The sequence below is a fragment of the Saimiri boliviensis genome, chromosome 5, assembly GCF_048565385.1.
Source record: "Saimiri boliviensis isolate mSaiBol1 chromosome 5, mSaiBol1.pri, whole genome shotgun sequence".
In the NCBI taxonomy this organism is placed as follows: domain Eukaryota; kingdom Metazoa; phylum Chordata; class Mammalia; order Primates; family Cebidae; genus Saimiri; species Saimiri boliviensis.
This window is the reverse complement of record NC_133453.1, coordinates 61,884,339-61,911,684: the sequence shown is the minus strand read 5'-3', so window position 1 is coordinate 61,911,684 and position 27,346 is coordinate 61,884,339. Positions and strand designations below refer to the sequence as shown.

The following is a 27,346-nucleotide window of genomic DNA, read 5'->3' as shown; positions in this document are numbered from 1 at the left end:
AGAGCAGCTGTGGAAAGCCTGGTCGTATGACAGGTGTACAGACAGCAAGAAACATCTATTGAAACTCAGGCCTCTGAAACCTTCATGAGATCTTCTGTAGTCCCATTATTTTGTCTTTGCTCAAAACTAATCAGAATTTCTAGATACATCAAGACGTGTGTTATCTGTACGTAAAAATGTATCACTTCTGCCTGCAAAATTTTAGTATTACATCTCAGAGAGGTTGGCAAAATAGGCTTGCCTGCTAACTGCGTTCGAAGCTCCACATACACATGCTCAACTTTTTGGTGAGATGAGTCTGATTCAGTTGTATTACTCAGCATTCTGTTAAGTGGTCTTAAATACTGTCATAGAGTCTAAAGCAACTGAGCATTAGTGCCTTTATTACATCAGAAAATACACAAGAATGACAATACGAGCAATCTGCTCTTTTTCAAGAAAGTTAAGCAATTCACTAGAGATGTAGAATGCCGTTTCCTAAAGCAATATCAATTCTGGATGTGGTTATGATGAAAGCTATTAGTCATAGCGCAGTATAAACAAAGTCCAGAAAAATACTCTGCCCAGAGCCAAATCTTTCTATCATACTCAGAGGCGAGCTACAAATAAGAAAGGAAATGAAAGCTCATTTCCTCTGTAAAACATAGGATGTTTTTTTTCGGTAAACTCCTTTATGCACAAACTAGGGATTGATGCCATTGACACAGTGGGGAAATGACTCCACTCACTGATCCACTGGGATACAAACCTAATAGTTATATTTATACATTAGCAAGGATCCTCACTAGAGTTAATGAATGTCCCGATTTTGAGAGATAATAGCTTTTCTGGTTGGCAGGAATCAAGATGTGCGTGCTCAGTGAGTCACTGCTCCTCATCTGAAATTCCTTCAACCTGAGGTTAGGAACATGTATCTAAATACCAGGAGTCCACTGGAATCCTCCAGCCTCGCCTCATGCCGGAAAGCCAGAATGGATCAATGACACATTCTGGTCAAGACAAAAAGTAGTCAGAAATTACCATTACATCCTAGCATTGAAAAAAATAAAAACCAAAACCCAAAAAACTCCTTGAGAATTCCCAGCTTATCACATTATCTGGCCGTGAAAGTTTATTCATATTCCAATATTTTCCCAACGGATGCCTCAAATCCTTTAAGAAAAGATGGAAATGGAAGGAGGGAAAGAGGAGAGAAAGAATTGACTATGTGACATTTTAATCCAACCTAAAACTCACATCACTCACTACAGTTTTAGCTTCTTTAAATAATAATAATAACAATATGCAAAACCAACATACTTTTTCCTTTGATAAGCTTCATTTCAGCACCAACAGAGATAGGTAAGAATAGAGGTGGAGTAAGGATTAACCTAGTACAAACTACATAATTAGTAACCATGTACTCTTTTCAGAAGGAAACATAAATTGTTTCAATCAGATAACTGCTTAGTCAATGAAAATTCACTTGTATTTCAAATTTTCTGCATATCAGACTTTGTGATTCCTGCTTTAATGTTACAATTTTAACACTCACTTTTGCCTTTTAATAATGTGGTTGATCAATAACAGAATTTAACGATTTTTACTTTTAAAATTTATAGCAGTGGAGAATGCTGGGAAGATGGCCGCCTAAGAACAGCTCAGGACTTCAGCTCCCAGTGAAAGTGCAGAGGGTGAGTGGACGCCGCATTTCCAGACAAACTCTTATTGCCCACAGACCAGGAGATACCCAGGCAGAGGGGTCGCCAGTGTCGCAGTCCCAGCCGGTGCGGCTGTTTTGGCCCCCGCGGGGCTGATTCCGCCCGCGCGGCTGCTGTGACCACGCCCTGTTGCTGCGGTTCTCCGTACAAGAGCCACTGCTCTGGGAGCCCTCTTAGCTGGCGAGCAGAGCCCTGAGACGGCAGAGTTGCCCATTCATCTGAAATAGTGAGTCAGGCCAGGAGATTCCTAGGCAAAAAATCCGCCAGGAGCCGGCGCCGCAGTTCGAGCCGACTCCGTGAGTCGCAGCACGGGAGATCCCAGCGCCTTTTCAACAAGCGACCGGAATGCGGGGTCGTTCAACTTAAAAGAAAAGACTCTGAGTCAGGGAGCCAGGTGATCAGGCTCGGTTGGTCCCACCCCTCCACCCCCAACAACAACGAAAACAAAAACAGTAATTGGAAACCCTCTGGGTTGAGCCCTTCAAACCAAGCACAGCTGAACCCGGACGGTCTGGCTTGGTGAGGGAGGGGCTTCCGCCATTACTGAGACTCTCCACCCCTACGGAGGTAGGCTGCCGTTGCCGAGGCAACCCGCCACAACAGAGAGAATCCGCCATAACAGAGGCGGGGCCACCATTGCCGAGACAGTTCTAACTACGCCCATATAAAAAGGACTACAGGGAAGAGCTCAGGGCAGCTGGGCGGAGCCCACAGCAGCTCAGCAAAGCCCCTGCGGGCAGGCAGTGGCTAGGCAGTGCTGCTAGCTGGGTGGGTCAGACCTGAAAGAAAAATCAAAAAAGGCAGTAGTGCAACGGAAACTCATAAAGTTCCAACTCCCTGGGACAGAGACAAGACAACAGGCAGATAAACCCACAAAAATGGGAAGAAACCAGCGCAAAAAGGATGAAAACTCCCGAAACCAGAACACCTCTCCTCCTAAAAGGGATCACAACTCCTCACCAGCAAGGGAACCAGACCGGATGGAGAAGGAGGGTGATGAAATGACAGAATCAGACTTCAGAAGGTGGGTAGTAAGAAACTACAGTGAGCTAAAAGAACATGTTCTAATTGAACGCAAAGAAAATAGGAACCTTGAAAAAAGATTGGACGAACTGCTGACGAGAATGGACAGCATAGAGAGGAGTATAAGTGAATTGATGGAGCTGAAAAACGCAACACGAGAACTTCGTGAAGCATGCACAAGCTTCAACAGCCAAATTGACCAAGCAGAAGAAAGGATATCAGAGGTCGAAGATCAACTCAATGAAATAAAAAGAGAAGGCAAGAACAGAGAAAAAAGCGCAAAAAGGAATGAACAAAATCTTCAAGAAATGTGGGACTATGTGAAAAGACCTGATCTACGTCTGATAGGTGTACCTGAATGTGATGAAGAGAATGAATCCAAGCTGGAAAATACTCTTCAGGATATTATCCAGGAAAACTTCCCCAACCTAGCAAGGCAGACCAATATTCAAATCCAGGAAATACAGAGAACACCACAAAGATATTCCTCAAGAAGAGCAACCCCAAGGCACATAATCGTCAGATTCACCAGGGTTGAAATGAAAGAGAAAATACTAAGGGCAGCCAGAGAGAAAGGTCTGGTTACCCACAAAGGGAAGCCCATTAGACTCACAGCAGATCTCTCAGCAGAAACCCTACAAGCCAGAAGAGATTGGGGGCCAATATTCAACATCCTTAAAGAAAAGAACTTTCAACCCAGAATCTCCTATCCAGCCAAACTAAGCTTCATAAGTGAAGGAAAAATAAAATCCTTTGTGAACAACAAGCACTCAGAGATTTCATCACCACCAAACCTGCTCTACAAGAACTCCTGAAAGAGGCTCTACACGAACTCCTGAAAGAGGCTCTACACATATAAAGGAACAACCAGTACCAGCCACTCCAAAAACACACCAAATGGTAAGAGAGCATCAACACAATCAAGAATCTGCATCAACTAACCAACAAAACAGCCAGGTAGCATCAAAATGACAGTATCAAATTCACACATAACAATACTATCCCTAAATGTCAATGGTCTAAATGCCCCAATCAAAAGACACAGACTGGCAAATTGGATAAAAAGCCAAAACCCATCAGTGTGCTGTATCCAGGAAACCCATCTTACATGCAAGGATACCCAAAGGCTCAAAATAAAGGGATGGAGGAAGATCTACCAAGCAAATGGAGAGCAAAAAAAAGGCAGGAGTTGCAATTCTCATCTCTGATAAAATAGATTTTAAAGCAACAAAGATCAAAAGAGACAAAGAAGGACATTACATAATGGTAAAAGGGTCACTGCAACAAGAAGAGCTAACGATCCTAAATATATACGCACCCAATACAGGAGCACCCAGATACATAAGGCAAGTTCTTAATGACTTACAAAGAGACTTAGACTCCCACACAATAATAGTGGGAGACTTTAACACCCCATTGTCAATATTAGACAGATCAACCAGACAGAAAATCAACAAGGATATCCAGGACCTGAATACAGACCTGGAACAAGCAAACCTAATAGACATTTACAGAACTCTCCACCCCAAATCCACAGAATATACATTCTTCTCAGCACCACATCACACCTACTCTAAAATTGACCACATAATTGGCAATAAATCACTCCTCAGCAAATGCAAAAGAACAGAAATCATAACAAACAGTCTCTCAGACCACAGTGCAATCGAGTTAGAACTCAGAATGCAGAAACTAACTCAGAACCGCACAGCTTCATGGAAACTGAACAACTTGCTCTTGAATGTTGACTGGATAAACAATGAAATGAAGGCAGAAATAAAGATGTTCTTTGAAACCAATGAGAACGAAGACACAACATACCACAATCTCTGGGACACATTTAAAGCAGTCTCTAGAGGAAAATATATAGCAATGAGTGCCCAAATGAGAAGAAAGGAGAGATCGAAAATTGACACCCTATCATCAAAATTGAAAGAGCTAGAGAAGCAAGATCAAAAAAACTCAAAAACTAGTAGAAGACAGGAAATAACTAAGATCAGAGCAGAACTGAAGGAAATAGAGACACAAAAAACTCTTCAAAAAATCAATAAATCCAGGAGCTGGTTCTTTGAAAAGATCAACAAAATAGACAGACCACTAGCCAGATTAATAAAAAAGAAAAGAGAGAATAACCAAATTGATGCAATAAAAAACGATAAAGGGGATATCACCACAGATTCCACAGAAATCCAAACCATCATCAGAGATTATTACAAACAACTCTATGCACATAAACTAGTAAACCTGGAAGAAATGGATACATTCCTGGACACCTGCATCCTCCCAAGCCTAAACCTGGAAGAAGCCAAAACCCTGAATATACCAATAACATGGTCTGAAGTCGAGGCAGCAATAAAGAGCCTACCACCCAAAAAAAGCCCAGATCCAGATGGGTTCACAGCTGAGTTCTACCAGACATACAAAGAGGAGCTGATACCATTCCTTCTGAAACTATTCCAGACAATCCAAAAAGAGGGAATCCTTCCCAAATCATTTTACGAGACAAACATCATCCTGATACCAAAACCCGGCAGAGACTCAACAAGAAAAGAAAATTTCAGGCCAATATCCATGATGAACATAGATGCAAAAATCTTCAATAAAATACTGGCAAGCTGATTGCAACAGCATATCAAAAAGCTCATCCACCATGATCAAGTAGGATTCATCCCGGGGATGCAAGGCTGGTTCAACATACGCAAGTCCATAAACGTAATTCACCACATAAACAGAACCAAAGACAAAAACCACATGATTATCTCAATTGATGCAGAGAAGGCTTTCGACAAAATTCAACAACACTTTATGCTAAAAACCCTCAATAAACTAGGTATTGACGGAACGTATCTCAAAATAATAAAAGCTATTTATGACAAACCAACAGCCAATATCATACTGAATGGGCAAAAACTGGAAGCATTCCCTTTGAAATCTGGCACTAGACAAGGATGCCCTCTCTCACCACTCCTATTCAATATAGTACTGGAAGTTCTAGCCAGAGCAATCAGGCAAGAAAAAGAAATAAAGGGTATCCAAATTGGAAAGGAGGAAATCAAATTGTCTCTATTTGCAGATGACATGATTGTATATCTGGAAGACCCCATCATCTCAGCCCAAAATCTCCTGAAACTGATAAACAACTTCAACAAAGTCTCAGGATACAAAATCAACGTGCAAAAATCACAAGCATTCCTATACACCAGTAATAGACTTCAAGAGAGCCAAATCAAGAACGAACTGCCATTCACAATTGCTATAAAGAGAATAAAGTACCTAGGAATACAACTAACAAGGAACGTAAAGGACCTCTTCAAGGAGAACTACAAGCCATTTCTCAACGAAATAAGAGAGGATACAAACAGATGGAGAAACATTCCATGTTCATGGTTAGGAAGAACCAACATCGTGAAAATGGCCATACTGCCCAAAGTAATTTACAGATTCAACGCTATTCCCATCAAGCTACCAATGACCTTCTTCACAGAACTGGAAAAAAACACCTTAAACTTCATATGGAACCAAAAGAGAGCCTGCATAGCCAAGTCAATTCTAAGCAAAAAGAACAAAGCGGGAGGCATCACACTACTGGACTTCAAACTATACTACAAGGCTACAGTAATCAAAACAGCATGGTACTGGTACCAAAACAGAGATATAGACCAATGGAACAGAACAGAGGCCTCAGAGGAAATACAACATACCCACAACCATCTGATCTTCGACAAACCTGACAAAAACAAGCAATGGGGAAAGGACTCCCTGTTTAATAAATGGTGTTGGGAAAACTGGCTAGCCATGTGCAGAAAGCAGAAACAGGACCCCTTCCTGACACCTTACACCAAAATTAACTCCAGATGGATTAAAGACTTAAACATCAGACCTAATACCATAAAAACCTTAGAAGAAAATCTAGGCAAAACCATTCAGGACATAGGTGTAGGCAAGGACTTCATGACCAAAACGCCAAAAGCAATGGCAACAAAAGCCAAAATAGACAAATGGGACCTAATCAAACTCCACAGCTTCTGCACGGCAAAAGAAACAGTCAGTAGAGTGAATCGGCAACCAACAGAATGGGAAAAAATTTTTGCAGCCTACCCATCTGACAAGGGGCTGATATCCAGAATTTACAAAGAACTAAAGCAGATCTACAAGAAAAAAACAAACAAGCCCATTCAAAAATGGGCGAAGGATATGAACAGATACTTTACAAAAGAAGACATACAGGAGGCCAACAAACATATGAAAAAATGCTCATCATCACTGGTCATCAGAGAAATGCAAATCAAAACCACATTGAGATACCATCTCACACCAGTTAGAATGGCGATCATTAAAAAATCGGGAAACAACAGATGCTGGAGAGGATGTGGAGAAATAGGAACACTTTTACACTGTTGGTGGGAATGTAAATTAATTCAACCATTGTGGAAGACAGTGTGGCGATTCCTCAAGGACCTAAAAATAGAAATCCCATTTGACCCAGCAATCCCATTACTGGGTATATATCCAAAGGATTATAAATCATTCTACTACAAGGACACGTGCACACGAATGTTCATTGCAGCACTGTTTACAATAGCAAAGACCTGGAACCAACCCAAATGCCCAACGATGATAGACTGGATAGGGAAAATGTGGTACATATACACCATGGAATATTACGCAGCCATCAAAAACGATGAGTTCACGTCCTTTGTAGGGACATGGATGAACCTGGAAACCATCATTCTCAGCAAACTGACACAAGAGCAGAATATCAAACACCGTATATTCTCACTCATAGGCGGATGTTGAACATTGAGAACACATGGACACAGGGAGGGGAGCACTACACACTGGGGTCCATTGGGGGGAAATGGGGGAGGGGTGGGGGGTGGGGAGGTGGGAAGAGATAGCATGGGGAGAAATGACAGATACAGGTGAGGGGACAGAAGGCAGCAAACCACACTGCCATGTGTGTACCTATGCAACAATCTTGCATGTTCATCACATGTACCCCAAAACCTAAAATGGAATAAAAAATAAATAATAAATAATAAATAAAAAAATAAAAATAAATAAAATTTATAGCAGTAATTTTTCAGAGTTACAAGTGTCTAGTGTTGGGGGGATAGTTTGCAAAAGCATTTAAAATATATCTTGGCTGGGCATGGTGGCTCATGCCTGTAATCCCAACACTTTGAGAGGCCAACATGGGCAGATCACTTGAGTTCAGGAGTTTGAGACTAGCCTGGCCAACATGGTAAAACACCATCTCTACTAAAAATACAAAAATTAGCTGGGTGTGGTGGTGCACACCTGTAATCCCGGCTACTTGGGATCGGGAGGATGAGACAGGAGAATTGCTTAAACCTGGGAGGCAGAAGTTGCAGTGAGCCAAGGCTGTGCCACTGCACTCCAGCCTGTATGATAGAGTAAGACTCCATCTCAAAAAAGTAAAATACAATATATCTTATATTTGGAAATGAAAATATATATACTGTTTTCATAAGCAAATTATAGAAAGTCAAATCAAACAACTTTTTCACAGCTTATCAGGATAGAATTCTTCTAGATTTTTATGGTGGCGTGAGTTTTTAAGTGCTACAAAACATCTGTATAAAGAGGATTACCTTCTTCCAATAAGTTTTCTGAGTTTCCTTTTTATTGTGTATGTATTGAGGTGGGGAGAGGAGAAAAGATTTCTACCATAATTCAATATCTTATTCTCAGCTCCATTCTAACAAGAGGTCCTAATTAAATTTCTAACTGTTCTCTAAATAACACATTTACTTTTATACTAAAACTCATTTATAACAATGCTTTGGGGGGCATATCTGATAACCCCTTGGAGGCTTCCTAATTATAAGAGACTAAATAATATATTATTGTCTTTTTTCTAATTCTAAAATAATACATCTAATGTAATCTTAATATAGTAGAGATAAACAGTACCAAAACATCTATAGATCAATTTCATTATTCACATTCAGTGCTAATTGAATCCAGCATTATATCAAAATAATACAATACCATCAAATAGGATTCATCTCAGAAACAAAAGTAATACAAGACCAGAGTTTAACAAAGTTTTCAAACAGTATATAAATTAATGGAGTGGAAAGTAAAAATTGCACAGAATTCAGATGGTGGTTAAGTGTGGAACAAGATTTCAGGACGTCTATTTGCTTTAACTGTCAAAATACCTGCATCAAAAACACTTGAATCAAATGTTCTATGTATATAGATGATAAACAGAAGTTACTAAAATATTTCTACTATTCATGCTATTTACCTCTTCAGTAAGGACCTGCCTCCTACCTAGTTTTAACCCATTTCTGCTAATGTTTCTATATTTGATGGTTAAGAGTACCTTCTCTATAAACTTTTATTCCAGTGGTTCTCTTTATTCTTAAACCCATGGTGTCAATAATTTGGCCAGAGATCAATGGTCATCAGAAGATAGTTAAGTAGCTGAAGCACTCTTTTAAGATACTTCAGCTAAGCATGCTTCTGATTTACATCACAGTTTTTAAAGATCCCTCAGTTTGACATAATAGAACATTGATCTATCCAAATATCAACCTAAACAGTTGGAACTATGACTGCCTAAAACCTCACCTGTTAACATTTTGACTTGATTTCAACATAATCAGGATTATCAAAGAACATGACAATACGTACTTTACTTCAATGATAGCTAGAGAACAGATATTCTTTTTTTTTTTTTTTTTTTTTTTGAGACGGAGTTTCGCTCTTGTTACCCAGGCTGGAGTGCAATGGCGCGATCTCGGCTCATCACAACCTCCGCCTCCTGGGTTCAGGCAATTCTCCTGCCTCAGCCTCCTGAGTAGCTGGGATTACAGGCACGCACCACCATGCCCAGCTAATTTTTTTTGTATTTTTAGTAGAGACGGGGTTTCACCATGTTGACCAGGATGGTCTAGATCTCTCGACCTCGTGATCCACCCGCCTCGGCCTCCCAAAGTGCTGGGATTACAGGCTTGAGCCACCGCGCCCAGCCAAGAACAGATATTCTTTGTTTTTTTCTCCTTTTTTCTTAATACTCATGGCTGAAATATGCAGATGTTTCTCCACAAATCCTTTTTCTGTGGAAGCAGAAACATGGTACACTCCACAATCTGTGAGAAGACACTTGGAGACTGAATTTACATCACTGACTTACTATTTATTTCTAGCAGCACTTCTCAACCAGAACTTTTCTGCTCATGAAATGGGGCTTCCATTGTGGTTTTGCTCACCAAAGAGATACAGAGCTAAATGGGACCACCACTGTCATCTAGCCCTCTACCCACAGGCAGCCAAATATCTGTGTGGTAGAGAGTAAGGCTACAGGGTAGATTTGAAGTACAGATTCAAATCTTACTACAGGGGTAGAAAGGCTAGGGGCATTTGAAGGTACAGATGCAACTCTCAGCTGTGTGGTTTTTTAATTGTGCAACCTGGAGCAAATAATTTAAAATTCTGAAACCTCTTTATTTTTCTTTTCTTTAAAGAAAAATGTTTAGCACTAAAATGAGAGTTTGAATAAAACAATTTTTAAAATCCCCTTGCTATTATTTTCATACATTCAGTGTACATGGTTCTTAAAATTTTTCTGTAAAGACTGATAAAATAAGATGTATGCAGTCTTTATGTCTTTAACAAACTCAATGTGCAACCTGGTTATCATTCATATAATCTTCCAGTAGAATTGCATTTCCTATTAATTGCTTATCTGCACATTCTGGCATACGAAATGACATCCTTTTTACAGTTAATCCAGTGGGGGTGCCCTTTACTTTGAGCTCCCCTCTTCCTAAGTAGTAGGAAAGTCAATGCACTGTTTATGAAAAATGACTAGCCAGGAAAAAGGTGAGGAAAGAACAATGACTTTCCAGCCCCACTATTAACTTCTTGCTAGGCAAGACAGACTGCAGTTACCTCATCTATAAAGAAAGAAATTTAACAATTCTGACCTACTGCATAAGAATACTAAGAGAATAATATGAGTTAATAAACGTGTGAAGATTAGACTCTGCAAATGTATTTTTTTTTTTTTTTTTTTTTGAGACAGAGTCTCACTCTGTTGTCCAGGCTGGAGTGCAGTGGTGCTATCTGTACTTTTAGTAGAGATGAGGTTTCACCATATTGGGTGGGCTGGTCTTGAACTCTTAAGCTTAAGTGATCTGCCCACCTCACTCTCCCAAAGTGCTGGGATTATAGGCATGAGCCACTGTGACTGGCCTGCAAATGTAAACTTTGATATTATCATAATGATTGATGCTTCCACCAGCTTCTAAGAGAGCAAACATAAAAAGCTGTATACCTGGCATGTATGCTACCATATTCCACTTGACTGTCTTTCTAGACACAGCACCAGACCCACAGGTCTGTATGTTGGATAAGCTCCCTGCCTTTAATGTCCATAATGAGCATGATATAAACATTTTACATCATTGAACCATGAAGAGCACAGAGAATTTTTTGAATTTTATTTCTGGCAATAATTGTGAAGGATCATCTTCCAGGTGAATGGCTGCGACCTTGTACTTCCAGTCCAAATAGAACTGTGTTTTATATACTGATCCTAGTGAAGATGTAATTTCAAGAAAGAGAATGACTTATTACAATGTGCATTGCTGAGGGAACCATAACCCTTGCTTGACCCAGTGATCTGCGCATAATCTTCCCCTTGGCAACAATTTGAAGACAAGAATGTAAGAAGCAGTTTGGTTTCCCATTTTCCTTTACTTAAGATATCCATGCTGCTGATCAGAAGTTTGCCATAATTTGTACAATTTTGTTGTTTTAAACTGGATGGCTTTTTAAAGTGTAAAACAATGGAAACATCCATGGCAACAAGCCACAGTACCAGAATCAAATAAGAGCAAAACAACTATCATGTCCGATGACTGTCCTAATCATGATGGTAATCATGTCAAAGTGTTAATCTGAGATTTAAAAATAAATTTAGAGTCAACCACTGAAAAGAAGCAATGGACACTTAGGGGTTCATCCAAGGATCGTGGTTCTGTCTTCATGACAAGGTAGAATAATTGAAGATTTATTTTGATGCCTCACTCTGGGTTTGGAAATAGAAGTAGAATATCTATAACAAATTTCAGTTATGCTACACCACAAGTATCACTGAGACATTAGGACAAACAAAATTGATGTGGGTATTAAAGTTTTGCAAAATTAACCAGAAACTTCTTTGAAGAGAAAGAAACAAGACAGATACGGATAGATTTTTGTAAAATTTAGTATACCAAATAACCAAGCACTGAAAATGGAGTTAAAAGTGCCCAGATGCTATAATGCTACCCAATGCTATTAAACATTGGGTGGCACCTTTAAAGAAAAGGTATTGATTTCTTACTTATTATATGCTACGAATAGCCACTTATTATATGCTATGAACAGCAATTCTTCCAAAACACCAAGCACACTTTTTGGATGGATAAAGCCCATTCCAGCCTTCTGATGGTGTCAATTAATTCTTGTGAAGAATCATTTTAAATTCTCTCCAGTGAGACAGTTTGCTATTATATTTTAGTTTTATTTAAACTCCCTTTCAAGAACTGTGTCTAATAGAGCTTCAAAGCATCTCTGGGTAGCTCTAACTTACATAACCTCATTTTTCAAAACCGTTCATTACTTTCTCCCCCTCTTAATATACTCTCGATCCAGCTTGGGCCCTCCCCTGGGGACCTTGCTGCCTGCTTTGGTAATATAGTTGTGCCTACCTTTGAGACTTTTTCTCACTTCTAAATGGAGTGTGCAGAATATGAAAGGGGTGAGGGAAATGCTCTTTTGTTGATTGGCAATAGAATCAGAATCTGACAGTGAAAATAGCCTACAATTATATCTAGCCAGAATATTATCCAGGGCACATGTGGGAGAACTAAAAGGAAATAATGGGAGATGACCAAAAAATGGTTTCATTTCTTCCTTCAGTTCAGAAAAGAAGAAAGGGAAAAAATAAATATCCAAGCAGATTTTTAAAAATCACTTCATATTGTTAAAAACAGAATTTACAAAGTGTGTCACAGAGTTATATATATTTGAAATTGTCCACCAAGAAATATAATGTGGCTTCATTTAAATAGAATACTCCATAGATTTTGCTATACATAGAAAAATGCTCTAAGTAGGCTGCAGGGTAATTTACACTGGAACACCTCTCTTTGTCACTCAGTGTAATCAAACGCTATGTGCAAATTCTGATTTGAGGCACAACTTTCTAAAGCAAGAAAAATGCTAAAATTACACTAATCCTCATTTTCTTTTTATCCTTAGGTGAGGAAAATATACATGAACAACCATAAATTTTAAAATGTTTTGTCAGTAAAAGCACAAAATTGAAGAAAATAGAAATATTAAATTATCTACCTCATAGTTGTCTATGTACAAAGCCATTATTGTTTTTTAATGATTTCTAACCCTTTAGTCTGTTAGTTTAAAATGTTGTCTTACAGACATAAGCTCAAGTGTGGTTACAAATACTTATGGAAAGCTAAAATGCCACCAGGCAATGTAATTTAGAAATAATGTTTTCCTCAGTCAAGTGCTATCTCCTCAAAAAAAAAAAAATTGTCAAACCTTAAACTTCATTTAACCATCTAAACATGTGTATCAGGCCCAGCATGATCTATGTGTTCATGGGTCCCTAAAGTGAAGATGCAACAATAGGAAAATAATGAACATTCACCAAGTGTTCCCATATGCTGTGCCAAGACAGACAGGTGCAGACAATCCCTGGCCTTTCACACACAAGTCATGTGACCCTGGTCACATTTTTAAAATCTCTCACATTCAGTGTTCTCATCCATAGGTGAGAATTATATCAACAGGGTTGTTGTGAGAATTAAATGAGATAATATATGCAAAGTGCCTATCACAGAGTACACACTTAATAAATGTTTCTATTATTTTCTCATTTAAGAAGAAAAGCTAACACTAAGAAATACTGCATGCTGTCCTGATGTCTATAATTTGCTTTATATTCCTTAGCAAAGACAATGTGAAATTGTGTGTGTGTGTGTGTGTGTGCATGCATGCACATACACACAGAGGGGGTAGGTTTAATATGCCATCAAGGAGCAGACAATCACCCGATTGAGAATTTATACTCCAGGGGTATTCAGAAAGCTGCTCTCAAAACGTGACTATTACAAGTGCTCCAGAGATCTTTATCTGCCTTCAATAGCATGGAGCTTTGCAATGTTAGAAACAGATTTCACTGGTGAATTTCGTAGCTTATTAATAAGCACATTAGATTTTAGATATTGACTCTGATTACTGCAATTTGTGCCATTCAAGATTCATGCAGTTATAATAGTCTAGGTCTCTAGAATATACAACCTATCTTTGCATTAATAAAGTATGAAAAGTAGGTTCCAAACTTCTTTCCTTAGAAATAAGTCCTGAAGTTGTTTAACCCTGCCACTGGATCAAAGGATTCTGGTTGTCTATTGCCCCCCACCAGAAAACCAGATTCTCCTTTGAAATATTGTTAGGAATGTTTCGATTTTCCAAAATAAAGAGAGCTTGGGCTTCATGAAGCTTACTGAGCAAAGTGGATGAACTATTTGACTCAACGTGCCCAAAAAATTTTGTTTAAATAAACATCTTTATGTGTGGCAGGATTTGGTCTATCTGCTTTTTTTCTATATTTTATAATTTCTATTTTTATTTTAGATTTGAGTATATGGATGAGGTTTGTTACATGGGCATATTATGTGAAGCTGGTTTGGGAGTTTAGGGATATGAATGATTCCATAACCCAGGTACTGAGCATAGTACCCAAAGGTTAGTTTTTCAACCCTTGTCTCTCTCCCTCCCTTCCTCTTCTAGTAGTCACCATTGTCTATTGTTGCCATGTTTATGTCCATGATTACTCAATGTTTAGCTCCCACTTAAAAGTGAAAACATGCATTATTTGGTTTTCTGTTTCTGCATTAATTTTGTTATGATGATGGCCTCTAGCTTCATCATGTTACAGCAAAGGACATTATTTCATTCTTTTTTATGGCTGCATAGTATTCCATGGTGTCTATGTATCACATTTTCTTTATCCAATCCATTGTTGATGGGTACTTAGGTTGATTCCATGCTTTGCTATTGTGAGTAGTGTTGTGATAAGCATACAAATACATGTGTCTTTTTGGTAGAATGATTTATTTTCTTTTGGATATATACCCAGTAATGGACTTGCTGAGTCAAATGGTAGATATGTTTTAAGTTCTTTGGGAAATGAGATCTGCTTTTATTAAAACCAAATAGCAAGATTATAAGAAAGTAGCCAGCTTCCACCAAATTCAAACTTTTTTGCAGCTATTATGAGACACTTAGGAGGTATTATGAATAACCTAGAAGTTGTATACTCAAACTGGCTTAGGTCAGTTTGTATCATGCTAGTGTTTTTTGTTTTTCTGGTTAAAAAATTATATCAGTTATAAAAAAATTATATCAAAAATTAGGCCAATGTTAATTAATTCCTTGTGGAAGGCATGCATACACTGAATAAATCAAAGGAGTAGAAATAAAGTGAAATTAGAAATCAAGGGAATGCAATTTTTAAAAATTATTGAAGCTGAAGTGAGTTCATATACTGCTACTGGCATTACGAATGAATATAATTTTCTGGAGATAAAATGGGTGAAGTTTATCAAGAGCCCTTAAAACAAATGTTCCACTAATAAGCACATGAAAGGATGAGCAATATCTTTAGCCATCAGGGTAAGACAAATGAAAACCACCATGAAATACCACTTTACACTCACTAGAATGGCTATAATCAAAAAGATAATAAGAAGTACTGACAAGGGTGTGGAGAAATCAGAACCCTCATGCATTGCTAGTTGCAATTCAAAATAGTGCAGCTGTTTTGCAAAACAGTCTGGTAGTTCCTCAAAAGGTTACAGTTATCTTATGACCCAGCAATTCACTTCCTAGGTATATATCCAAGAGCAATGAAAAACTATGTTCACACAAAAACTTGTACATAAATGTGCATAGAAGCATTATTCATAATAGTCAAGAAGTAGAAACAGCAACAAATGTCCATCAACTGATGGATGAATACATAAAATGTATCCATATGTTGGGATATTGCTGGGCCATAAAAAATGAAGTACTGATACATGCTACAACATGGATGAATCTTGAAAATGTTGTGCTAAGGGAAAGAAGTCAGTCACCAAGGATTACATATTATATGGCTCTATTGATATGATTGTCCCAAACTGGCAAACCCACAGAGACAGAAGGTAGACTAGAAGTTACCATTCCTACACTGATACTAGGAGTAGGAGAGCTGGGGAAATGGGAAGTGACTGCTAGTGGGTATAGGGTTTCTTTTAGGGTGATTAAAATGTTCTAAAATTGAGTGTGGTGATGGTTTACACAACTCTGCAAATATACAAAAAGCCACTGAATTAAATGGTGTATTGTATGGTATGTGAATTACATCCCGGTAACACTGTTTAAAGAATTAATGCCTAAATCCCTTGACCCAGTAATCCTCAGCATTAGTTTGAACCATGTGAAACTGCAGATCTCGGATCATTTTTGACCTACAAAACAGCAATTTAATAGTTCAACCTAACTGCTATTCTAAGACATAGTCCAAGACTTATTCGTAAAGGTGTCATTATTTGGAATTTTATAAGAACATGATTTTGGAAACAACCTAAATGTCAGGAAATAAAATGGTTAAATAAACTATTGTATAATTACATGGTAGAAAATACTGCAAACATGTAAATTATATCTTTGAAGAATTATTTAAAGCATAATAAAATATTGTTTATACTACTTTATGTAAATCTTTAAAACACACCTTTATTTAAAGGTAAAATGAATAAATATAGGTAAATAAACAAAGAATGTTAAGAGTATTATCTCTGAAAGTTAGGATTATGGGTGATACTAATTTTTCCTTTCCTTTTTGTATTTTTCAAGTTTTCTATAATAAGCTCATATTACTTTTAAAATTAGGGAATAATCTTATCACCAAAAAAAAAAAGGATAAAAATTCAAGAAAGGCAAAGATGCTCAGTTCAAAGATAGACAAGAATACTCGAATTCTACTAAATTTTACTTTTTGTCAGAAAGGAATTTAATTTCTAAAAATTCCGATTCAAGTATTTCAACATTCTAAGATGAAAACAAGCAACCTTTCTGTTTTATTCAGATAACACTAAACTAGGTATTCAAAGAAGATGGTTATCCATTTTAATTTGATATCTCCAGTAAATAAGAATACCACATCCCATTCTAGTTACTTAATAACAATTTTACCTGCCAACAAGTTTATTTCTAATCTACGATTACAAATCATTCTCTCCTGTCCAAGTCCTGAATAAATCAGAGAAGAGTTTCTAAGACAGTTCTTTGCCATTTTGCACTTTCAAAAATGGCTTAACTAAAATACTGTTTCAAGTCCTGCCAGCATTAAGAGCTATGGATGTATCAGTCCCTTAATATCAGAACACACTGAGCTCTCCTTAGCCCCCAAACTTTTCCTCCTAGATGTGCCAGAGTCTTATCTGTTCAGCATTATGACACATATCTACAGCCTGGCTATGTCAGGTTACTATCATCCAGTCTCTTAACTTCCCCAGTTCAGGGGATGGCAAGCTGAAATTGTGATTACAACTCAATATTCATAAGAAAATACAACAGAAAGTTACTTGGGGTGAACATAATAATAAGACAATACTTTCTCGTACTTCAAATTTTAGTGCCTAAGGCAGCCTAGAGGTGTTTCCATATATTCTGCGGGCTCTAAGTAAGGTAGTTTGCAGTTATCAGGAACATGAAAAATAAATGAACTCGCTAACTGAGTTGAGTCCACACTTTACCTGAACACCTGGAGTAAAGGAAAAAAAAAAAAAGAAAGAAAGATTCTCTTGAAGAGTCAGTCACAATTTATCATAGGTATTGGAGTAACTGCTCTAGATCGAATCTTGCTTCCTAGTGAAAGATCCTACTTTACTGCTAGCCCTTCTGATATTACCTAGACCAATTAACCACATTCATATAAATAAAAGCTACAGAAAAAAATTTTTAAATCTAAATTATAAGAATTATGTATCCTGGCCAGACATGGTGGCTCATACTTATAATCCCAGCACTCTGGGAGGCGGAGGTGGGAGGACTGCTTGAGTCCAAGAATTCAAGACAAGCCTGGGCACCATATTAAGCCCCATCTCTTAAAAAAGTTATGTATCTAATCACTACTTGAAATTAGATTATATACTTATATATTTACTGCGCTTGTTGTCTGTTTTTATCACTGAAATGTAAACTCTGAGAGGGCAAGAACTTTTGTCTGCCTAATACATCAGTCTAACTTCAGCATTTGGAACCATGTCTCAAAAATAATACTCTCTACTAAGTAGAACTCAATAAATAGTGAATGAATGAATAGTCCTTCCACAGAAATGGAACACTGTATAGCTATTAAAAACAGTATGCAGATCAACGATCATGCCAAGTCCTCCACATTTAGTACTGTAACAGTAACAGCCCTGTAAGTTACTGAGTTCATTTATTTTTCATGTTCCTGATAACTGCAAACTATCTTACCTAGATCCGCAGAGTATGTGGAAAGAGATGGAAAGGAGGATGTTGCAACTAAGCATTTATCATTTCCTTGGTAATTCTTAGAAACAAAAAAAAAAAAGGAGCTAGGGAAGTGGGAAGTTACAAATGCCAGTATATTAGCCATCAAGAAGATACTGGAATTTCTGCTGCAAGGGGCCTGTAAACCTACATGCATACCAAGCATTATCCACATCTGATATTTAGAAATATACTCTGTAGATATCATCCTTCATTTTGTTCAATTATTTGTTATTGATTTCCTTAAATTTCTTAATATTTGATCATTATATATTTTCTCAATAAATATTAGTCAAAATTCAACTGGTCTTGAACTCCTGGCCTGATGATCCACCTGCCTCAGCCTCCCAAAGTGCTGGGATTAGAGGCGTGAGTCACTGCACCCAGCCTTAATTATAGTTTTGTTTCAACAGGTTCAAAAATCTAACTTAGTTGGAATGTAGGCAGAAAAGGAAAAAAAAAAATGAAATGAGAACACAAAGCGTATTTTTAATCATTAGTTAATTCGTTTCTTTTTTTTTTTTTTTTTTTTTAGCATTTGTGTGTCTTTCATAAAGACAATGGAGAATTAATATAAAACATAAAAACTTGCCTGGCAGAGTTTTGTAGTACTACTATTGTGGTATTGTTGTAATACCACTATTCATGTATATAACCATGTTTTTAAAAAATAACTATTCACAAAGTACCTTTGAAAAGTTCCTTTTGTAGAAACTATTCATAAGATGACAGAAGAAATCTGTCTTTGCTCCCATGAAATTGACTTTAAGCTAATTAGTTGTTTGAGGGTTGGCTATTATAGTAGTACTTATAGCTGGCAGTCATGTCTAAAGGTAATCTGATTTTTTTAAAAAAAATCAGTTCTATGCCAGTCAAAGCCCACGCAATACACGTGTGAGTTGCATTCAGTCATTTGAGGCCACCAAGTTGTTGCCCCTTCTCAGCATAATGCAGTCAACATCCCCCTTCTCACTACAGTAAACTTAAATATCTTGTGCATCCTTGACATCTCATGAATCCTAAACATTCTCCTTACAGTATTAGAAACGTAAGGCCAGGAGCTTATAAAATTTTTCCGATTATCTGACTGTGAGTCTCAGACCTGTTGCTGATAACAAAACTCCAGCTTCTGCAGACTCATTAGCATCATTCATGCACCATCCTCAACACCAGTTGGCAGGGCAGCATCACCAGGAACAAGCTCCTGGAACACAGCCAGTCCCTCAGCAACCAAGCTCAAGTTGGCTGCATCCCAGCTCTATGGGGTGGTGGAACATGTCAGCATGAAGGAGAGCAGCAGGGTAACCAAACACTCTAAATCATGAGCTGAAGAGAGATGACCAGTGCTAAAGAAACCTATAGAGGTTAGCCAAAGAAGAACATCAATCCACAACTGCTAATACGTTGGTTGTTGCGAAGTACCTATAATAAACATATCATACTTTATGGAACACTGCAATATGAAATGACGCTTTTAGGGCAGAGGTATAGGAACCTGGGAGGACAGATAAGAGCCCTTGCTCATTTTCATGTCCCAGGTTCATGCTGGCATGCCCATGCATCTTAATAGATCACAAATATTTGCTCCTATCCAGGTATCATTATTTTATTCTTCAAAATAATACCTTCCTTCACTCACCCAGGAATAATAATGACTTAATTGAATGCAAAGAATGTAGTCATACCACCTAAATCAGCTAGCTTATACATATTGCTGAAAAATAGGAACATTTGTTTGAAACCCACAAAGTAAACCAGAAAATTCCAATCATCTCTCCTGCATGGTCAGCCTTTGTGTATACTTCCAGTGTGAATTACCAAACTAGTAATTTGTCAGTATGGAACTTAAATTATTAATACATGCATGTAGTAGACTATATTTCATACAAATGCCCACCACTGCTGATAAAATTATTGCTGATTATCCAAGAACTTTTTGAAGTGCATGAGCATTTTAAAGTCATTAAAAGGGAAGCTTTTTCAGGCAGAGGCTGGATGACTATCTGTCAGGTAAAGTTTCCTGCACTGGATGAGAGAAAAGGTGGCAGGTAATAGACTTGGTGGTCTTTCCAATCTCTTCTATTACAGAGTATATGTATTACATGATATAGCACAGCCATTGAATTATAGGTATAGAATTTTCAAGAAACAAAATATGGTCCTATGCACAACTATGTTAGGTACATAAATAGTCCAGAAATTAGTATACCACATTTAATTTTTAATTTATCTCGGTCAAATGATTTACTGAGTTCCATACTACAAAATGTTTTAAAATTACATAGAACATAACTTACAGTCTCTAGACACTGACATTTTAAGATATCAGGACACACAAATCATATTATGCTAATGTGCAACAAATTTACCACCACCCATGTGAATGATGACATGGCAGTTACGTGTATAAAGTAAAATTATGAACAGGGTTCAAATTACTTTCGTCTGGATTTGAAATATATGGTGAAATTTCATGAGGCTCATTTGTTGATAATAAGTGCTACCCTAAGCACTTTACATCTATTATCTATATTACTTCACACAACAACCCTGGGATGGAGGTTCAGAGGCTTAGAGATGTGCAGCCACTTGGTGAAGGTCACTCAATTAATAAGCAGCAGAGCCAAGACTTGAACCTACCTTAGAGACTTTCTGACTTGAGCCTGCCATGACATGGCTTCCTTTTTGCTTCCGTGGTTTCTTACTTGTAAGCAATGATGAAATTACTTTGGTTGTGGCAGTTAATGTTGTTGAACCATGGGAGAAGGTTTTTTTGAAGCCTGCTTGGCTGACCAAGGAAAACTAATTTGAGTTTTAAAATGTGAATTGAACAAAGTTGGCAGAGCTCTGAGAAATTAGCTATAGGCATACTGTTCCCCTTGTAAATGGATTCAGTATTTCCAAAGGCTATCTATAACATGGAATGAGAGCTATAAAACTTTTCTTGCCCTTTGACTCATAATTTCAGTCTTTGGAATATGCCCTCAAGGAAATAACACAAAAGAAAAAGGTAATTTCTTCAAGATGTTCATTCAGGGACTATTTGTATTAGTGAAAAACAGGGGAGGAATCCAAATTCTCAGTAATAGGACAGTGACTAAAAAACTAGGCTCTATACAAAAAGAAAAGAAGAAAATTTCATGATCTCCCAAAATGACAAATGTAGAATACATTCATATGTGGACACATATGTAAGAAATAACTGGGTTAAAATGTAGAATGCAAATTAGTACATATAAGGATAACCTTGTAAAACCAAGTAAAAGAGTATGTGCATTAACAATAAGGCAAGAGATTTATGAACTTACAAAGAAATATATCCCCCTTTTAATTGGAGAAACCCCAACACAGGAGGAGCAGCTGGCATATAGATTGCTTTTAATAAAAATCTGTCTTTAAATGAGGAAAAACAGAGGCTATTTATTCAGATTGTGCTATAACAAGGAAGCCAGCCTGGACCATATCTTGCATTTGGAAGACTTGAAGGGCAGTGCACAACTTTTATGGTGAAAAAAAAGAGAAAAGTTTAGGTATGTTCTGACTGGAGGTTGTTGGCATGGAGAAGCTGAAGGCAGGGTAACTAGAAACACAGCATTTAGGTAATGAGTTCAGGGAACATATTTGGCTTTTCTCTCAGTGGCTCTGAGCTGAAAGTTTGCAGGGGTGGAGGGCATGACGGGAGCACAAAAAAAAAAAAAAAAAAAAATAGGGAAGGTGGCAGTCACTGACCAAATCCTGGCTATGTTAGACTGATTGCTGCAGAGACTGGATTTAGCCTTCTAAGCTGCCTGCTGAAGAGAATGTGGGTCTATCATTGCATGGAATGGTCATTGTCCATTTGTATATCCAATCTCTCATATAGAATACCAGTTTATTATAAAAGGTTGTAACTCAGAAACAGCCAGATGGAAGAGATACTCAGGGCGAGCTACAGGGGAGGGGGTGCAGAGCTTCTGATCCTTCTCTGGGTGAGCCACCCTTTCAGCACCACCATTCAGCAACCTGGGAGGTCCACTTAATAAGAATGTATAGACTTAAATTAGACAAAAGTAATTTTTAAACTGAGACTTGACTGAGATACACATGATGCTTCACATATATTCATGTGCTGTCAGGAAAAGCTAATCACTCACGAGAACTTAGTAAGTGCTAGGTTCTTTTCCAAGTTCTTTCCCTGGAGTCTCTCATTTAATCTCCCCCCTTCTAAGAGGAGAATATTGTGGCCCAGAGAAGCTAGGTAACTTGCCCAAAGTTACTCAGGCCATGGCAGAGATGTAACTTCAACCCAGATAGACTCACCACACAGCCAGTGCAGCCACTATGCCTTGGTGTCTTCCCTTGTTTGGAAGAAATATCTAGATTTTGTTCTTTCCTGTGAATCACTTCTAGATTTTGTCTTCTGCTTTTCTCCTTCACCATTTCTGTTTGGTTTACAATATACAGGATCCCTTCAGGAAATAACAATAACCAGATCCAGAAGTTGTTGAGATAAAATACTCTCCAGCCAGAGTCACCTGCATGAACACATATACCTGCACTAACTGGCTGGACTTCTTATAAGAAGTGAAACTAGAGTAGGGTTTCAAAGTCAGGTGTGGAAATTGTAGATTCCCACAAGTGTGGGAATTGTAGAAGATAAAATGCCACTGTGGCACATGGGATAACTGCAGAAGAGAAAAATATAACATTTCAAGCCAGGAAATACTCAGATAGGGTTGAATCTAAGAAAAAAGTTGCTTGGGATAAGTGACAAATCAAGAAGAACATTTAAAAACTCATAGGGAAAATGTAATTATTTTAAAAATTGTATTTTACGCTAGCCTAGTTTCTTGTATTTGACAAAGTAGTTTTCACTGATGATCTTATTTAATTCTCCTGCTATAGAGTGGTGGATAGTGTAGTTGACAGATGAGAAAACAAAGGTGAGTGTGAGCTGTGCACCCAAGCAGCTGCCTACCATTAACTGAGCTGGGACTTAGTCCCAGACTCTCACCTTAATAGAACTAAACATTGACGCTGTTCAAGATAGGTACAAAGTTTTGTGCAAATTTTCCCTTTAAATTATTCACAGCTCATGAAGCTCTATCTCACAGGTATAAGTCCACTGAGAAAATATCAGAAAACAAATCTAACATAAATGGAACCAAAGATAAGAACTAAATATATAATGAGTTCCTTTTAAATGAAGGCAGTAGAGCAAAGACAGGACTACCATCTGTATATAAACTAAACTGTCCAGGGCATGGCATGGGTATGTAGTGGTTATGTTTGGAAATACAGAAAATCCAAATCCTTCTATCTAAATCTGTATAAGAGGCACAACATCTCAGGACTCTGCCATCTATGATACAAAATGCACAACATGAAATTTCTGTTTTATCTGTACATTCCATGGAAATATCTGTATTGTGAGTGAGATGGCCTACATTTATATTCGCTTCTAAACGTCCTCTCCTTATCATTCAATTCTGCCTGATGAAGGCCTATTTTCCCTTCAGAGGACAGATTAAATATCGCCTCTTCCAAGAAGCCTCTTCAGATCCAAGTGAGAACAAACCTCTTTCCTATGTGCTCCCAGCCTGTCTGAGAACATTGCCTCCTGCCTTTTGTAGCTCCTGGATGACATCACATGATTGGGATTTATCTTTGTTCCCTCTATGATCCCAACACAAGTGCATCGTACCCCACAGCAGTTTACTGCATTATAAGAAATCTTTTGAGATCCTATCATGCTCCATGAATTTATAAACCTTTACGGAGATTTGGGGCATCTCAATTCCTCTATAAAAATGACCTCAATCAAGAACTCTCTTCACTTAAAAACCTTCTTACTTCCTTACAATCATATTTCATGTTGACCTTCTGTGCCAGAACATTTGCATTAATTTAATGCATTTGTAATTAGCATTGGCAAATAACGAACCCACATCCAGAAGGTTAAATTATAAAGTGTTTTTTAATTAAATAGGAATATAAGAGTCATCAAACTTAAATAAACTAATTCGAGATTTGCTTTCAGCACAAATTTTATAAATATTCAACCCAATTTTATTTAATATAAAGGTAGGAGCTTCAAAGCCAGGACTTCAGTTATTTGAGGACTCTCTCTTTTAATATAAGCTGGTAAATAAACTACTAGTGAAAGAACTTAAAATTTCAGAGCAAAAAGTACATTACTTCCAGTAAGGTCAATTACTCTTCAGGGACAAAAATAATGTTCTTTTTATTAGCTATTTGGAATAACAAATAACATTTATTTTTATTGAGATTTTTATATAAGAACTGAGAAAACAACTCTTCATCGTAGTTATAAAAATGTAGGAGAAAGTGCTGAGTTTCTGAAACACAGCGATCTTCCTATATTTCCTATCTGCCCTTAGGCCATGTGTGGTGGTGTTGTGATCCTCAATTAAAGGCTTACTTTTAAGGAAGATAAAGACCAGGGAATTACAACAATACTACAGAGGCTTATAATGAAAAGCAAGCTACAAAAAGATGAAGTACTTATTTTCAATTATATCACATTCTATGAAATATCAAAAAACTCCCATTTCATTTTGTATACCATGAGAAAAAGCTCTTTGATCCATGAATGGGCTAATCTAACAGCTATTCACATAATTCCTGGCTTTTAAAGGAGAAGAGCAATCAATGACTAAAAAGGAAAGTACAAGTCACAAAAGGCATAAAATCTTACTTTTTCATCATCTTCAGTAAATGGAGCACCCTCAGGAATCTTATTTATCGCTTGGGCCACACCAATAATCTCACCATCACTGCTTCGGATAGGCATGCACAATAATGATTTTGTCTTGTATCCAGTTAGTTTGTCGATTTCGTCATTGAATCGTCGATCCTAAAAATAAGACAAAGAAAGCATTAGTTGCATGTGCACTGTTGTCAGGGAGAAGAGAGAGGTTTATTTCTGCATGTGATACCTTATCACTGGGAACTTAATCCCATGAATTTTTAATTACAATAACAGACTTGACTTCATTTTTAATTCACCAAAGGGACATAAATCAAATAAGTCAACACCATAGTTGTTTGCCATAGTAAATGAAGAGAGAGACTTTAACCCAACTACAACATACCAAAACTTGGAAAAGTGTTTTAAGAAAAGCCTATAGTATGCAATTTATGAAAACATGTTATTTCAAAAAGACATGATAAGAAATGTCATATAATAAACATACATGAGAAATATACACTAAACTCTGTAAAAAATTGTTCAAAATAGAACTACTTTATTTCTGGTCAAAATGATCCTGTGAAAAAAGAATCTATGAGTACATAATGATATTTCAAAATCCTCCCAAAAAGGTGTGGGGTATGGGGAGATGAGACTTCTCTATAGAATGCCAGCTGAAATATATTAAATAAATGACAAAATTATATAATATATATTTTCTGACTGCCAATATAATTATGTTTACAAGCATGAGTCATTAAGTATGCTAATACCATTGGGTGAAAAGCAATTTAACTTAAACAGGATAGTCATACAATCTCAAAGCGCCACACCCAAAGATTCCTTATAAAAGGTATCTTTGTAGTAAATAAATCTGGTGACCACTACCTCAAACAAGTAAACTTAGCATCACCGTTAAGAAGAAAAATTAACACTATGTGCCTCCTGATATAATAATAAGAAGGACACAACATCATCAAGAATACAGAGTGTTCTTGTCAAATGTGTAACATGAATCTAATCATTCCGGAAATGAAAATTAAGAAACATAGAGGTCATCAGTCATTCTTTCAGAAACCTAACCTTGGATGCTTAAAAAATGTCAAGATCATGAGAGACAAAAAAAAAAGTTTTTTTAATAAAGTTAAACCATGGAAGCTATACCAGTTTAAAGAAGACTTAAGAGACCTGAAATTGAAATAAAATATGTGATCCTTTACTAGAAATTCTAAAAATTCCACAAAGGATATTTTTGGAGGGACAATTGGAGAAAGTTAAGTCCTATAATTGTATAAACTTTCTTAGTTATGATAGTGGTATTGTAATTATGTAGGAGAATGTCCTTATTCTTAGGATACACATGTAGAGTATTTAGGGAGTGAAATATCATAATATGCTCAACTTATTTTCAAGGAAGGAAGGAAGAAAGGAAGGAATGGATCGAAGGAGGGAACGAGAGAAAGGAAGGTGGGATAAAAAGGAAGGTGGAAGGGAAAAAAAAAAAGATTCGCACCTGAGAGGGTAACTGGGACTTAAAATGCTCCAAGGTAGATGATAAACTGGATCCAGACTAATGACAAACTATGTAAAGCCAGGGGTTGGTGTGAGGCTTCTTCCTATGCCTTCTGTACACCCCTGTTAAAGAAGGCTTAAAAGACAAAAACAAAGCACTGCTGCCTATGCTATGCTATGCTGTAGATTTTACCTAAGGACTTAGGGAAACTGACTGTGGATAAGATGACAGCCTCAAGATCAAACAAACACTACAACTGGCGGCCTGCTGGCCCTCTGATTAAGTCTGTGGTATCTCCAATATCACAAAAACAGGAGTCTTTTTTTTTTTTTTTTTTTTTGAGACGGAGTTTCGCTCTTGTTACCCAGGCTGGAGTGCAATGGCGTGATCTCTGGCTCACCGCAACCTCCGCCTCCTGGGTTCAGGCAATTCTCCTGCCTCAGCCTCCTGAGTAGCTGGGATTACAGGCACGCGCCACCATGCCCAGCTAATTTTTTGTATTTTTAGTAGAGACGGGGTTTCACCATGTTGACCAGGATGGTCTCGATCTCTTGACCTCGTGATCCGCCCGCCTCAGCCTCCCAAAGTGCTGGGATTACAGGCTTGAGCCACCGCGCCCGGCTAGGAGTCTTTATTTATTATTAGTTTTCTGAGAGAGCCTCCCTCTGTTGCCCAGGATGGAGTGCAGTGGCTCGATCTCGGTTCACAGACACCTCCACCTCCTGGGTTCAAGCAATTCTCCTCATATTTCTGGTGTAGGTGCCTGGGTGGATGGTGGGATGATTCACTGAGTGAGGAACACGG

At 37.6% G+C, this 27,346-nt stretch overlaps 1 protein-coding gene across 1 annotated transcript in view; it reads right to left on the bottom strand.

Annotated features, from left to right (window-relative positions):
* PDE11A (phosphodiesterase 11A) overlaps positions 1 to 27,346 on the bottom strand; it is a 392,053-nt gene that overhangs the window by 327,649 nt on the left and 37,058 nt on the right. Inside the window, exon 2 of the mRNA XM_039469872.2 lies at positions 25,036 to 25,194. Within this exon, the coding sequence (XP_039325806.1) occupies positions 25,036 to 25,194 (159 nt within the window). The remainder of the gene's footprint in view (positions 1 to 25,035; positions 25,195 to 27,346) is intronic.